At 51.5% G+C, this 14965-nt stretch overlaps 4 protein-coding genes across 4 annotated transcripts; 3 read left to right on the forward strand and 1 right to left on the reverse strand.

Annotated features, from left to right (window-relative positions):
• Positions 1-432: 432 nt before the first annotated feature.
• NCS54_01363000 (AlcB domain-containing protein) lies at positions 433-1713 on the reverse strand (the record flags this gene model as incomplete). The annotated part of the gene is made up of 1 exon (XM_053158811.1): positions 433-1713. One exon carries the CDS (start codon positions 1711-1713, stop codon positions 433-435), a length of 1281 nt encoding a protein of 426 aa, XP_053014786.1.
• Positions 1714-2625: 912 nt separating this feature from the next.
• Positions 2626-6853, forward strand: NCS54_01363100 (Hypothetical protein; the record flags this gene model as incomplete). The annotated part of the gene is made up of 2 exons (XM_053158812.1): positions 2626-6112; positions 6183-6853. 2 exons carry the CDS (start codon positions 2626-2628, stop codon positions 6851-6853), a joined length of 4158 nt encoding a protein of 1385 aa, XP_053014787.1.
• Positions 6854-7897: 1044 nt separating this feature from the next.
• Positions 7898-9841, forward strand: NCS54_01363200 (MFS domain-containing protein; the record flags this gene model as incomplete). The annotated part of the gene is made up of 1 exon (XM_053158813.1): positions 7898-9841. One exon carries the CDS (start codon positions 7898-7900, stop codon positions 9839-9841), a length of 1944 nt encoding a protein of 647 aa, XP_053014788.1.
• Positions 9842-12846: 3005 nt separating this feature from the next.
• NCS54_01363300 (MFS domain-containing protein) lies at positions 12847-14455 on the forward strand (the record flags this gene model as incomplete). The annotated part of the gene is made up of 2 exons (XM_053158814.1): positions 12847-13102; positions 13158-14455. The coding sequence occupies 2 exons, from the start codon at positions 12847-12849 to the stop codon at positions 14453-14455; spliced, it is 1554 nt and encodes a 517-aa protein (XP_053014789.1).
• Between the last annotated feature and the right edge of the window lie 510 nt (positions 14456-14965).

Consider the following 14965-nt stretch of genomic DNA (forward strand, 5'->3'; position numbering starts at 1 on the left):
GTGGGGGCGGGGTGAGCTCCTGGTTGTTTTGTGAGGTGAGGCAAATTGAAGTGATCATCTGATTAGATTATCCTGATTTGCCTGATTGATAATCACTCGGAGATGAAAATTTGCTTAAAACCCTGTTGCGCTCCAATGGGGGCGGGAGTGTTACATTGAAGGAATATCACTACCCCTTTTCTTCTACCGACACCGGGATCAACCAGGTGGCTTTTTTAACTCGGCCGATACTAGTGAACTTTGTTGACCTACCTGCCGAATGGGGCAGTTTACGCATTTTACTCCAGATTCAGATATTTATCGGATCAATTTCACTCCGACTCGACGATCACTCGGCTTGGCTCGGCCCTTTCAATTCGATATTCAAGTTCCTGACATTGATGATCCATACGATGACTACTTGCTATCCACATCCTGTACCAAGCTAACTACCTAGACAAAATGCCCCTCTTGAAAGAATCTCTCCCGCTGCAGAGCGAATAGAATCGCCGTCTTGTGCGGCAGATGGAACCGCTTCTTCTTCTCCTGCGGCAAATACTTGTTCTGAATATGAACATGGCTCAAGTCGAAGCGAGGCTCGGCAATGACCTGCTTTGTTCGCGGGTCCCGAAGGAAACAGCAGTGCTTGATCGACGTCGCCACAGCCTGGTACCGCTTACCCCCACGGAACCTCTCCTCTCCGACAATGATGTGCGAGTTTTGATCATGGTCTCCGACGGTGATGTTGCAGTTGGAGTTGAAGAAGCATGCTGCGTTGTCTTCCTTGGCCCACCCCAGCTCCGTGTACCCAGCGAGTTCACCGTCCCACTCAAACACGCATGACATTGTATGCGGATCGGCAAGCTGCTCGGCCAGATACTTGCGATGATGTTCGTCCGGTCCGCGCTCCTTCCATGACGCGTTAACGCGGTCCGAGTTCTGCCACCGCTTGTACGTTTCAAAGTGAACAGGGTTCTCGGCATCGATATGCCGGATCTGCAGCAACTGCCCGAGCTCGACGATGAAGCGCGAGTAGATGACGGTGCCAGGCTTGGGCTTTGCTGGCCTCACAGGATGGACGGTGCAGACGTTTCCCTTGCGCGTGAAGCCCATCTGGTTGGCAAAGACGCCCACAGTGCCGTTGAAGCCTGGGAAGCTAGTCACTTCAGGCCGGGAACGGAGCCAGTGCTGGGAGTCTGGTGCGCCTGCGCCCTGCCAGAAGACGTCACGAGAGATCCAGTAGATGGCATCTTTTGGTGTTGTGCTTGGTGAGAATGGTGATAGCACTCCCAAGCCGGTGCATCGCACGTATTCACCCACTCGCTCGCTATCCACCGAGATAGCAATAAGGTCATCTTCTCTGTGGTCAGGGTGCAGCCACAAGGCGTATACCGATGTCCATGCCAGAGCAAGGTCTTGTTGTTGGCCCTCAGAGGCAAACGGCGAGCGAGAAAAACCTTCATCAAAGCTCAGCAGCTCGAGTGCAAAGACTTGATCAAACTCGGCTCTGTCATCGTTGACCATGGCTGGGGAGATTCTCGTCTTTGTACCATCCGTTGCCCAACGAGCCAAGGCTCGGTCTCCGGATCCGACGACATGGTCGGTGCCAGTGTTATTCTTGGTGGTCTCGATCCATATTTCGGTCTTGCCGTCGGGTAGTTTGAAAGATATCTTGTTGGGCTTGTCCAGAAGGGTGTCGACGTGAGACTGGGAGTCTTCGATGTAAATGCCCATTTTCGAGGGTTAATGACCTGTGCAACTATTAGTGAATGATGTCAGGGTCTCGGGTAACTTAGTGGTTGATAAGGGTGCTGGGTTATCACGAATTAACCAAATAAATACTTACAGCTCAGAGTTGGCAGACTGAATTATTGTAATAGATCCAAGTAATATTTCTTGGACGGGCAACCACTCCATCTAAAGTATCTAAAACATGACTACTTATTCAACTCTACAATTTACAATGTCACGGCTTTGCTATTACCCCGATGCGAGTGGTCAACGTCCAAACCAAGTTGCTCAATTGTGCAAGCGAGGTGCTCACAGTGCGTATGTCCTCCGCATATCACAATGTCAAGCTTTCGGCACTTGGCTGCGCCCCTGGAGGGTGGCGTATTAAGCATAAATTAACCCAAGCCGGCAGTATTGACGTCCATCAACAGGGGCCCCTGTCCTCATCCCGCCCCTAGACATGGTTATTGGACGGCTTGACCTTGACTAAATGGGTAACCCCATGGATGATGAATACGAAAGAACTTGTGGGACGAACGAAAGGTTCCTTTGAATGTCACTCTTCACCACAATTCTCTCACCGGCCGGACACCTTCCCGAACTGGCACACACCCTGTTGCGTGATCCGCAGATCCTCACTTTATATAATGCTGACAACTTGGCAACGCTGGATCCCTTGACTAATGCCAAGACTCGGTTGCAACGCTGAGCCAACACGGAGGATTTCATCACACTTAGCGCAATGCACTACCTGGCATGTACATCCCATGTGCCGTGGCTCCGCAATCGGAGAGATCCGAGAGTTTCTCCCCCTTATCGAAAAAATCAGTGACATGTGGGTTATCGACAAGTTTATGGACGTGCCTCGACGGAGTTCGATGACCGACAAGTCCGACACCCTCTGCACCATCCGACATGGCGACCAACGATGGGAAAAGCTTCCCACCGAGGAAATGGTACAGACGGGTGCCGCTTCTCTCAACAAAGCCTATCGAGACACCACTGACGGAACGACACTTGCATTCATCTCCAAGCACAGAAGATGCCGGGATCAGGGAAAAGACAGCTTTGCCAGAGTCGACGGCAAACTGGCTGTCAATATTGTTATTCAGCTGGTTAAGTCCTCTTTTGAGAACTGGATACACCAGACCCCTTCAAACCGATGACCTGTATGACATGCCCGGCAACAGATTGGCCGAAGACCATGCAGATAAACTCGAAAAATGCTGGTCTGAGAGGCTGGAGAAAAACAGCAACCAAAAAGTTCCCTCTAGATTTACCACATGGAGACCTTTCTGGGCGAGGCGCACAACTGACGCCACCGTCTTGACCATGGCTCTCAACGACGTCTGCTTCCGGTGGTTCTGGATAGGAGGTTTCTTCAAGCTATGCGGCGACTTGTCACAAATGGTCTCTCCTGTTCTCATCAGATTTCTCATCGCCACATTGAAAGACCCATCACAGTCTGCTTTACGCTCAGGGTTTGGCTATGCGGTCGGGCTGTTTGTTCTGCTCGTCTTCTCCGTCACGTCCAACGTCCATGGCTTCTACCGCTCATACACGACGGGTATTCTCCTGCGAGGCGCCCTCATGCATGCCATCTATCGCAGGGCGACGACGCAGCTCACCGAAAAGGCCAAGTTGAAACATGGCCTTGGTACGGGAAAGTTAATGAGCTTGATGAGCGCCGACGTCACACGCGTGGACTTTTGCTGCGGCTTCTTTCACTCTGCGTGGACTAGCATCCTCCAGATCCTTCTCTGCTTCGCCCTGACGGTATGGTCACTGGGTTATAGCGCACTTCCTGGATTCGGCCTTCTGGCGCTGCTCTATCCGCTGCAGACATACATGATGGGGATGCTACTACGCCTGCGACGAGGCAGCATGCCCTTTACTGATGCGCGCGTCAAGGCCGTCGTTGAGGCCGTATCAACCATTCGCCTAGTCAAGACCAACGCCTATGAGAAGAGCCTGCTCGCAAAGGTCGGAAAGCTGAGGTCCGACGAAGTCGTCTACATTCGCAAGAGAATGCTTCTCCGAGCTCTCAACATCGCCGTCTCATACACTGCCCCCACACTCGCCTCTGTCGTTAGCATAGTGTGTTATGGAGCGACGAACAAGAATGGCATGGAACCAAGTGTCGTCTTTTCTGCGCTCGCCTTCTTCTTATTGTTGAGGACGCCTCTGCAGGCTCTGCCCGTTGCACTTTCGGCTATAGCGGATGCTCGCGCGGCACTTGAGCGGTTGGCTGCATTTATGCTCGCATCTGATGTAGTTCCGACAAATGACTCCGGACTGCACTCGGGCCGTAGTGAGGGATCATCGACTGATGTCGTGATTCAAGTTGAGGATGCTATATTTGCCTACCACGATGACGAGGAACTCCTGGCAGACGACACGAGTGAGAAAGCTTCGCCAGTCAATGAGAGCAAGAGCCAAAGCCAAAGACTACGCCTTGATTCACTTGTGGTCAAGAGGAATCAGCTTGTCTGTATCGTTGGCCCTGTTGCATCAGGCAAGTCCTCGGTTCTCAGGGCGCTCCTAGGAGACATGCAACTTCTCCAGTCTCGTTCGTGCCAGCTCAACCTCGAGGCCTCGTTGCCATCTTCCCAGCTTTCCTACGCCCCGCAGACAGCCTGGCTGCTCAGTGAGACAGTGCGAGAGAACATCGTCTTTGGCAGGTCACTGGATCTAACTTGGTATAACGAAGTTCTAAGTCGGTGCTGTTTGCATCAGGACCTGGAGAGGCTGCCCGACGGCGACATGACGGTCGTTGGCGAGATGGGTGTCTCTTTATCAGGAGGCCAAAAGCAGCGTGTGAGTCTCGCTAGGGCCATCTACGGGAGAAGCCCGCTACTCTTTCTTGACGACTGTTTCTCAGCTCTGGATGCGCACGTTGGATCCCGGGTCTTTGACATGGTGATCAACCAAGCGCGGAGAAATAATGAGGGCACCATTGTTCTGGTGACGCATTCCATGGTGTTTGCTCGCCAGGCGGATCATATTGTCTACATGGAAGGAGGTCGCATTGTGGAACAGGGCTCGTATGAACTTCTGTCTAGTCGAGATGGTCCCTTTTCTCGCTTTGCGGGAGCCCCTGACTCAGACTCTGAGTCGACTCAGTCTGGCGGAGACTCCGAGCAACCGGAGGATACAGAAATCAAGGCCGAGGAGGGGGACCCTGTCGCTGAAAAGCCAAAAGAACAGCTCAAGGGCCGAGGCAACGAGATCATGCAGAGCGAGGAGAGACTCGTCGGTTCAGTCAGCGGTAGGACCTACATCCGCTACGTGCAGTTCGGCAACGCCTGGCTCACGGTTCCCTTCTTCATCACGTCCATCTTCATCTACCAAGGCTCAAGCATCGTCTCTCCGCTGTGGCTGAGCTGGTGGCAAGATACCAAGTACGAATCCATCTCTGAGGACTCATACATGGGAGGCTACGCGGCGTTCGGTATTGGACAGTCTCTGGGTCTATTCTGCATGAACGCTACATTTGCCCTCTTCTGCTTCTGGTGCTCCAACAATCTTCACCGTGCGGCCATGTCGAGTATACTCCTCGCGCCCGTGGCTTTCTTCGATACGACGCCTCAGGGACGTATCACTCATCGGTTCAGCAAGGACGTCGACGCTGTGGATAACGTCGTGGGTGAGACGCTGCGACTCTTCATCTCAACGTCGGTACAGGCAATTGGCACCATCATTGTCGTGACCATTATCCTACCGCCCTTCATTGCAATAGCCGCCGCGCTGCTGCTCGCCTACACCTGGACGGGCATGTACTTCCGCCCTTCATCGCGCGAACTGCGTCGTCTCAACAATCTGCTCCGCAGCCGCATCTACGAGCACTTTGGAGAGTCCCTTTCCGGCCTGCCCACCCTCAAGGCTTTCGGCGCCGTGTCTCGCTTCGTCGCGGACAATTCACGCAAGATTGACACCGAGAACACGGCCTACTGGCTCTCAGTAGCGTGTCAGCGCTGGCTCAACCTCCGTCTGGACCTCTGCGGTGCGACACTCGTGCTGGTTGCCGGCCTACTCGTCGTGGGGCTTCGAGACACGATTCCTCCGTCATCGGGAGGTGTAGTGTTGTCATACGTTGTCACAGCGCAAGCCGTCTTTGGCAACATGATTCGCCAGAGCGCCGAGATTGAGAATAACATGAACTCGGTCGAGAGGATGCTGCATTATGTTTTTGACATCCAGCAAGAGCCTGCCCACGAGGTCAAAGATGTGGACAATGGCCTGAAGAATGGTGAATGGCCGCGTGACGGACATGTCCAATTCCAGTCTCTGACGCTCAGTCATCGTCCCGGTCTAGAACCTGCACTGAGAGATGTTACTTTGGATATAAAGCCGGGTGAGAAGGTTGGCATTGTTGGCCGTACTGGAGCAGGAAAGACGACCTGTAAGTACCTGACCCCGTCGCTTGTCCCGTCTGGGCTGCGGTTCTTCAACAGTCACTAACCATATTTCAGTAATAACTGCTCTGCTGAGGATCACTGAGCCTACAAGTGGCAGAATCCTTATCGACGGAGTGGACATTCACACGGTCGGCCTGCATCTTCTCCGATCAAGCTTGTCAGTCATTAGCCAAGACGCTATCCTCCTGGCCGGAACAATCCGGTACAACCTGGACCCATTCCAGCAGTACAACGATGAGTGGCTACGCCAATGCTTGAGGAGAGTTGGCCTCGACCAACCAGACTCTAGTTCAATCGTGGAACAGGGAAGTGATTGTGAGAAGAACCATGGGTCCGAGCTCAGCACTGGCAGTCCGAGTTTGACTCTAGACTCGGAGGTCAAGGAGAATGGTGCCAACATCTCTCATGGCCAACGGTCCCTGATCTCAATTGCCCGAGCGCTTGTGCGTCGATCCAAGATTGTCATTCTTGACGAAGCCACTGCGTCTATCGACGGCAGGACTGACATGGAGCTTCAAGTGATGCTGAATGAGGTTATGGGTGATGCTACAGTTCTGACCGTGGCTCATCGACTCGACACAATTATTTCCACGTGTGATAGAGTAGTTGTGATGGACAGTGGTAACGTGGCAGAGTTTGATACCATCCCAGAGCTCTATTCCAGGCCATACAGCCTATTCAGGGCGCTCTGCAATGCCGCAAGGATTACTGTTCGAGAGGTGTAAATGAGGTGGTTGATTGCATAGACGATTCCCTTCAATGTCCTGTTGTTGAACCTTCATACCAGATAGACCCCAAGCTCCTACATCAATATCTACGTAGGGCACTCGAGCCAAAACGTACGCACACTTTTAATAGCAAGAGTCCAATGGCTCGACTTTTGGTAACAAAGGCCTGGGGTCGATGGTGATGGCAACACTTCTCTTGTCAAGAGGCAACATGCGCTTTGGTAGCAATGAAGGACCGGGATCAAGTTCCTGCACGATAACGTGCATGATCAGTCATTCGATCAAGTGTCTCGCCTATTACTAATGAATACATAATTACTTAAAAACTGGGCAAGGTAAGCACTATGTCCTCGCCCAGGAACGGCGAGAATGGTCTGATATTCTCCTGTGTCAAGACCGATCTTGGCCGGGCAGACTCTCCTTGCCTGGTCTTGGTCTACCAACAGGCCCGTCTCGTGAACCGTCTAATTCTGCACTCTTTTAACCGGGGGTTACATCCCTCCTGGTCAAAAGAGGTAACGAGCCATGTGGGCATGCCAAGCAAGCCGACGAAAATTCGACCGTTACCGAACAAGGGGTAGGATCAGCACTAGAAGTCCCCCATCTGACGAGTTGAGTTCGCGTACAGAGCCGACGTCGGTAATACCCACACCTCAAGAAAAAAAACTTTCTTTTATCAGATCCTTGATAATCTCTCTCGGGGCAGTCACCGCATCCGAACGTGTGCCCCGCAAGTTCTCGGCATGGCTATTTGTTGGAACGCGTGGGTGATGCGTGGGATTAGCGTCGACCTGTTGGTTCTTGAATGTTACATTCTGTGACCGGTCCCCAACGTTGGTTACGGCGTGGGGACTTGTGTTAACCTGGATTGGTACGGATCATCCTTGATCAGATAAAATGTAAAGCATGGGGGTGGAGACGAACTTTGTACCACAATTTTTGGGTATTTCTTTTCGTGTCTCCTCGGGATCTGCGTGAATATTCTCCAGTTTCTTCCTTCTCATTCCTCAGACGCGAGAGAGCACAAGCTAAGCCATCACCATGTCGAAGCCAGCTGCTCCAGACGCTGGTCAGCCTGAGGTCAACGCCGCGGGCTCCTCACAGATAGACGCCAATGCGGCCGGAAAAGATGGCGGGCCCGTCGGCACCGTACTCTCCCGGGAAGATTCGAAGCCCAACCCAGCCTCAGACTCTGAAGGCCACACTGAAGTTGGTGTGAGCAAGGTCGAGGCCTTCAACAAGGTCCTCTACCAGTCTGGCAAGTCTGGCAAGATCCTGCTCTGGCTTCTGGGCGTCTCAATTGGTCTTACCATGTTCGCCTATGCGCTCGATCAGGGCATCACCACCTCCGTCTTCAACGTCCTCGCCTCGTCGACCTTTGGAACGCACAGCTCGCTCGCCGCCGTCAGCACCGCCAGCCAGATCATTCGAGCTATCAGCAAGCCCTTTATCGGCAAGTTGGCCGACATTACCTCGCGACCGACCACCTACGTCGTCATTCTCGTCTTTTACGTTGTCGGCTTTGTCGTCGCTGCCAGTGCAAACACCTTTGCCGCGTACACGATCGGTGTCTCTTTCACTTCGGTCGGAAAGTCCGGTCTCGATCTTCTGAGCGATATCATTGTTGGAGACTTGACTCCTCTCGAGTGGCGAGGCTTCTTCGGCGCTGCTCTGGCTCTGCCCTTTGTCGTCACTGTGCCCGTCAATGGCTTCATTGCCGACGGTTTCTATGATAACTGGAGATGGGGCTTGGGTATGTTTGCCATTATCGTGCCTGTTCTTCTCATGCCCGCCATCTTCACTCTATACTCCATGCAGCGACGTGGAGAGAAGCTAGGCATGGTCACCATGGCCGACTCGGCGCGCGTTCGAACTGGCGTGGACGAGACTTCCTCTAGAGGTTTCGGCTACTGGGCCAAGCTCCTCTACCAGGGTCTCATCGACATCGACATTATTGGTCTCATCATTCTCGGCTTTGCCTTCTCACTCATCCTTCTGCCCTTTACCCTCGCCAAGACAGCCAAGGGTGGCTGGAGTAACGCGAGTATCATTGCCATGCTCGTCGTTGGCTTCGTCTTGCTCATCCTCTTTGTCCTCTTTGAGATGTACGTCGCCAAGAAGCCTCTCATGACGAAGCGAATTATCCAGAACCGCACGTTCCTCGCTGCCGTCACCATCTACACCTTCAACCAGATGGCTTCGTCTGTCCGCAACACTTACTTTTCGTCGTACATTCTCATCATCAAGAACTGGACCAACTACCAATGGATCATCTTCCTGGGTATTACCACCATGGGATTGAGTCTTATTGGCCCTATCGTCGGTCTCATCCAGCGAAAGACGCACAGATACAAGAGTCTGATGGTCTTTGGTGCTGCGGCGAGACTGCTTGCCTATGGATTGTTGGTTAAGCCCAACGGCAGCATGGTCCAAGACACGGCCCGTCTCGTCCTTGCTCAGCTCATCTTCTGTCTGGGCTCATTCAACGTTGTGGGTGTTCGTGTCGGCAGTCAAGCCTCGGTGCCCCATGAGGACATGGCCTCCATGATCTCTCTGCTCACTCTGTGGTCTACGCTGGGCTCATCCATTGGGAGTGCCGTGTCATCCGCCATCTGGACCAACGAGATGCTTGACCGCATGTACAAGGAGCTGCCCGGCGTTAGCCAAGAAAAGGTCCTTGAGCTCTACAACGACATCAAGGCCCTCCGCAGTGACTACGCCTTCAACGACCCCGTCCGCCAGGGCGCTATTCGTGCCTATTCCGCTATCAATGGCCACATCGCCACCTGTGCGCTTGTCCTCGCTGCCGTGCCTCTGATCGCCACCTTCTTCATGCCCGACTTCTACCTCGGCAAGCAGCAGAACGCTGTCACCAGCACTGGTCTCGATGGTGAGAGGGTTGATGTGCCCCGACGAGACGAGAATGCCGACCAGCCCAAGACTTTCTGGGGCAAGGTGGTCGCTTTTTACCGCAAGGATTCTTAATTCGGTAACCTTGGCCCAAGGACAAGTACCGCTGCTTATATAGGCTTAAGATAGCCAATAGTATTTTTTAATTGCAGCTCCTCAAGCCAGAGAGGCAGCGATGCTATGGCAAGTTATGGATGTATTTAAATTGAGCTATGGGATAAGCCGATGGGCTCTACGCATCCACCTCTTCAATCCAAGTCTTTTCATATCAACGCCATGACTACTTTGCATTACTAAACAGTCCCATGAAACAAATGCCCATGTTTCAAATACAACTTGTGCTGTATCAATAACATCTGAATCGAGAACGCATCAACCTGTGTTGTGCTACAGGCCTTTTCCAACGCCTCGGGGAGTATTTGAGCGTTCTCCTCAGCTGGCGGTCTTGATGGGCTTGCTTCCAGAGTCCAAGACAGCATCAATGTATTCGAGGGGGTCTAACAAGTCGTGGTTAATAGAGTTGCAGTAAGTAGCCACTTGATGGAACATACCCCGCCGACTTCATCCGCAATAGAGGTTAAGCCTTTGGCACAAAACCTATTAGAATCCGCCTTGTCTTCAACACTGATAACCTTTGCAGCCATAGACGCCAGGGCCACTTGCGGGTGGTGGTTGCTCTTCCTGACTTGGATTAGACGGTCTTTGTCATTACTTTTCCATGGAAGGTCAAATTCTCACTTACTGTGACTCCATTTCGACGTGGCACCTGAGTCGAAGCTGTAGTTCTGAAAGCCTGACTTGAAGGCTTTTCATATTTCGTTCCCAGCCAACTTCCCGGAGAACTTCGGAAAATATCTCTCGCCTACTACCGAGCACGTTTTGCTCAAAAGCTCCAGCCATCGTCAAGAATGCTTGTGCTATGCTGCAAGATAAAGCACAGATAGTCATGAGAGCTTTATCATATTCCTGGCCAGCATCTACGGATAGTTGTTTGATTGACTCGGCCAGATCTTCGACTGCCGTTTTCATTTCATGTATATCACCGGGCACTCCTTCCGGTGATTCGATCGATTTCGATGCCGCCTTGATGATGTTGAACGAGTAGTCTAGAAGTCGCAAAGCACCGGCAGTAGTGCTAAACACGGATATTGGATTCATCGTTGGGATGGTTCTAGAAATGGCTCCGAAGGTGTCCAAGTTGAGATGCGTGTTGTGTCACTCTCTGGGAAGATTATCCACGCATGAGCAGCATTTTGTAGTCCTTGATCAGTACGTTGGGCGCGTACATGGTTCGGCAGCCTGCCTTACCTTGGGGAGGGGTTTGCGGCGTGTCCTGCGAGCCGGACGAATTAAATAAGAGATGACAAGCAACGCCAGCGCCAATTCGCTACGTTTTAGGCAGTTTGATTGCCTTGCAGATTATATGGAATCAAGTCGAATCCAGAGCATGTCAGGGAGGGATCGCACCTGGGTGAGTACGTGAAGCAAAGATCTAATAGTCAAGTTCCGAGTCAATATTTTCCAATCTAAATAATCTTGAACAGCTTAAAGTGCGTCTCATTCATCCCTTTCCCCTGGTCTCGAAGATCCTGCATAACTTCGCCGTCCATGATACCATGCACGTAACTAAATAGTAGTCAGATAAAAATGAAGCTCTTGTGTCGACGTGTTATCAGGGGAAAATTCCAAACAGACCTTGTTCCAATAACCACATATCCTTCGTCAAATTCTCTTAGCATAACCGGGACAGGTGCCCCGAAACCTGTCGCGACCTCGTCTCCCGGTCGAGCCTTTGGGTGACAGATTCAAACGTAGCCCTTTTTCGTCCTAAACGGTCGTGGTGTTATACAATAGAGATTGGTCTCCCAGTGCCACATCTGGACTGCTTCCATGTGTACGTAATGCATCAAGAGCAACTCTACGTGCTGTGTTTTGGGTGGAAATGAGCAACGAATCTCCCATGGCTCAAACAGTTGGGTCAGATTCTGGGGTCTGAGAGCAGGTGGAATTCGCTCGAGAGGAAAGGGGTCTTTATGAGGCCGCAAGTGACAACATCCATCAATATTGTGCGCCAGATTACTTTAACCCGAGCCGAGATTGGTCGGCAAATGGGTAAGTGCCTTCTGATGTGTTCTTTTTCATAGTTGAAGCCCGGCCCTCGATGGGATAACTGAGCCAGAAGACCGGGCAAGTGCCTTCGCGATGCACGGGTGCTACGGACCCCCAGGCTTGGAAGACCGACACAGGGATACCATCAGGGAAGCTCAGGACCTCATTGCTAAAGTATACGGCACCCAATTACTCTCAAACCCTTACGGTGTCCCAAACAGGCCCGGCCTCTTCAATTACATCCACGGGCTGGCCTCTCACGCCGAGGATCTCAACCCATGCCGAGAACCCAAAGGCAAAGGGCGAACGTTAAAGAGACTGGCTTTGGAGAGCTGCATCTTTTCTAGATGAAACTTTCAAGATAAACCTCCGTATTAATATATATATATATACCTTAGCTTCCTAATCATGTTACTCAGCCATTAGAAATCTCAGCCGCATATTACGACATGGATTCTTACCAACCCAGCCCCTCACATTCAATCCCGAGCGGGATGCGCTCCGATTAGGCCTCATCGCCCCGCGTTTCTTGCGTTATCCATGCATCCGGCAACGCGTCACTGGCCGCCTCACAGACCCTCCCGGGATGCCATGGGTGCCCCCGCCTCCAGAAAGTTTAACTTAGACTGCGACTATTGTGACAGGGGTCCCTGAAAAGAAGTGTGCAGTAGATATTAGGTCTATGAACCTCGGCTGTCCTGATCAAATGAGTAGAAGCATTACTCCCCGTACTGACTGTCTCGGAATCCGGTACCTAGTTCCGTGGCTTTGTCTTGGACAGTCCCGGGTCTGCTATACTCTAATTGCCGAACGAGTCTTGTTCCGAATGTTGAGTTGAATCTAGCCCGACGAATGCCTTATAGGCATTTATTAATCCCCCTGGTCCTGCCCCTTAGAATATCTACTCTTGTCAGACTCTTCCAAAGCGTACCTGCAGTTGCTGACGAACGACCATTCATCTTCACTTCAACATGACCGATTCTGATTCACCAAAGGCAGACACTGCCGTCGACCTGCGTGAAGAGTATGTCCCTGTCCCGTCTTCATATTCTTGCCGACTCTTACTCATACACTCTAGTGTTGGGAAACTATCCCCGGCCGCCGACACCACCCAGACTCATCTTGACCCAGCCGCTGAGGCCCGACTTCGAAGGAGAATTGACCTGCACATCCTGCCGATTGTCAGCATTCTCTACTTGTTCTGCTTTATTGACCGTTCAAACATCGGTGGGTTTCCTTTTCTCTTCCTCCAGAGAACTCGGGCTTATCTGTACGGATCCAGGAAACGCTCGTCTAGCCGGTTTCGAGCAAGACTTGGGGATGAAGGGCATCGACTACAACGCCACGCTTTCCCTGTTCTATGTCTCTTATATCATATTCGAAATCCCCTCCAACATACTCTGCAAGATAATCGGGCCTGGCTGGTTCTTACCCATTTTGACCATCCTCTTTGGCGGCTGCTCAGTTGCAAATGCTTTTGTGACAAACGTGCCGCAGGCCATGGCTATTCGCTTCCTTTTGGGCATCTTCGAAGCTGGAATGCTACCTGGCATTGCCTATTACCTCTCACGATGGTATCGAGCGTCCGAACTGGTCTTCCGAATCGCTTGCTACATCGTAACAGCCGCTTTGGCCGGAGCATTTGGTGCCTTGCTTGCATCGGCTATCCTCACCATGGATAGCTTCGGATCTCTTCGTACCTGGCGGATGATATTTGGCATCGAGGGGATGATCACTATGGTTCTTGGCCTGATCTCTCTATTCATCTTGACCGATAGCCCTGCCACGGCTCGCTGGCTTACGGCAGAGGAGAAGAAGCTCGCCGAGGACCGTTTGCGATCCGAGCGTGTTAGCCAGTCACAGGTTCTGGATCGAATCGACAAGAAGAAGCTCCTCAGGGGCATTGTCAACCCGGTGACGATGGCAACCTCTATAGCCTTCTTTTTCAATAACATCACGGTCCAAGGTCTTAGCGTGTTTGCGCCAACGATTGTACGCACGATTTATAGCGACCGGAGTGTGGTTCAGCAGCAGCTCTACACTGCGCCACCGTATATTGTTGGGGCCTTCTTCACACTTCTGGTACCATATTTCAGCTGGAAACTTGACAAGCGACAAATCTTCTTGGCCCTATGCTCGATACCTACCGCCGTTGGTTATATCATGTTCCTCGCATCCAAGGACTTGATGGTGAGGTACGCAGCCTTTTTCTTCGTGGCTGCCCTCATATTTTCCTACGCGCCTCTATCGAATGGCCAGGTCTCTGCCAATGTTGTTTCTGATACAGCTCGATCATCTGCGATCGGATGGAACGTTATGATAGGGAACATTGGTGGGCTTATTGCGATGTGGTCGTTTCTACCCTCGGATGGGCCTGACTATCCGATTGGTAACGGGATAAACCTGGCCGGGCAGGTTGTCATAATGTCTGTCATGTATTTGACATTGTTGTGGATGAAGCGGGACAATAGAGGCAGGGATACAAGGCAAAGGGAGGCGGAGGCCGCGTTGGGCAATGTTGATGCTGAGGGTATTGAGGATCTAGACTGGAAGCACCCGCGTTTTCGGTGGAGAATTTAGAATCCATAAGATTTTAAGCTCCTGTTTGAAAGGGCAAGAAAGCTTCTCTCTTATTTGATTTTTGGTGAACTGGTTAAAACAACGCGGCTTTTTATACCGGAGTATATATGCTGTTTATAATCTCAATATTACAAGTCTGAGAAGTCGCTGAGGATCCGCAGAACGCTCAAGGCCCTTGCAGACTGCTGTAAGATGCAGTTGCAGCATGGACTGGTTGATCTTCTCAGAACTCCTGGCTATATAGTCTTACCTCGAGGAGGCCTCTACTGATTTTATCTTCTTCATCTTAACTGTTCTTCTTTTTCAATGACGTCTTGGTCGTACATGAGATCAAAGAACACACTTATAAACACATGACAGTATCAAAGCCCAATGCTGTAAAACACCGTAATCTTAACTATAATAGTGTATCTAAAGGAAGCGATCAGCCCCTATAACGAAGAAAACAGTTGTTGGCATAGGCCATCGCTAAAACCCAATGCTGGAAAATACCATAACCAAGGTTTTATC

This window comes from Fusarium falciforme, chromosome 11 (genome assembly GCF_026873545.1).
Source record: "Fusarium falciforme chromosome 11, complete sequence".
In the NCBI taxonomy this organism is placed as follows: Eukaryota; Fungi; Ascomycota; class Sordariomycetes; order Hypocreales; family Nectriaceae; genus Fusarium; species Fusarium falciforme.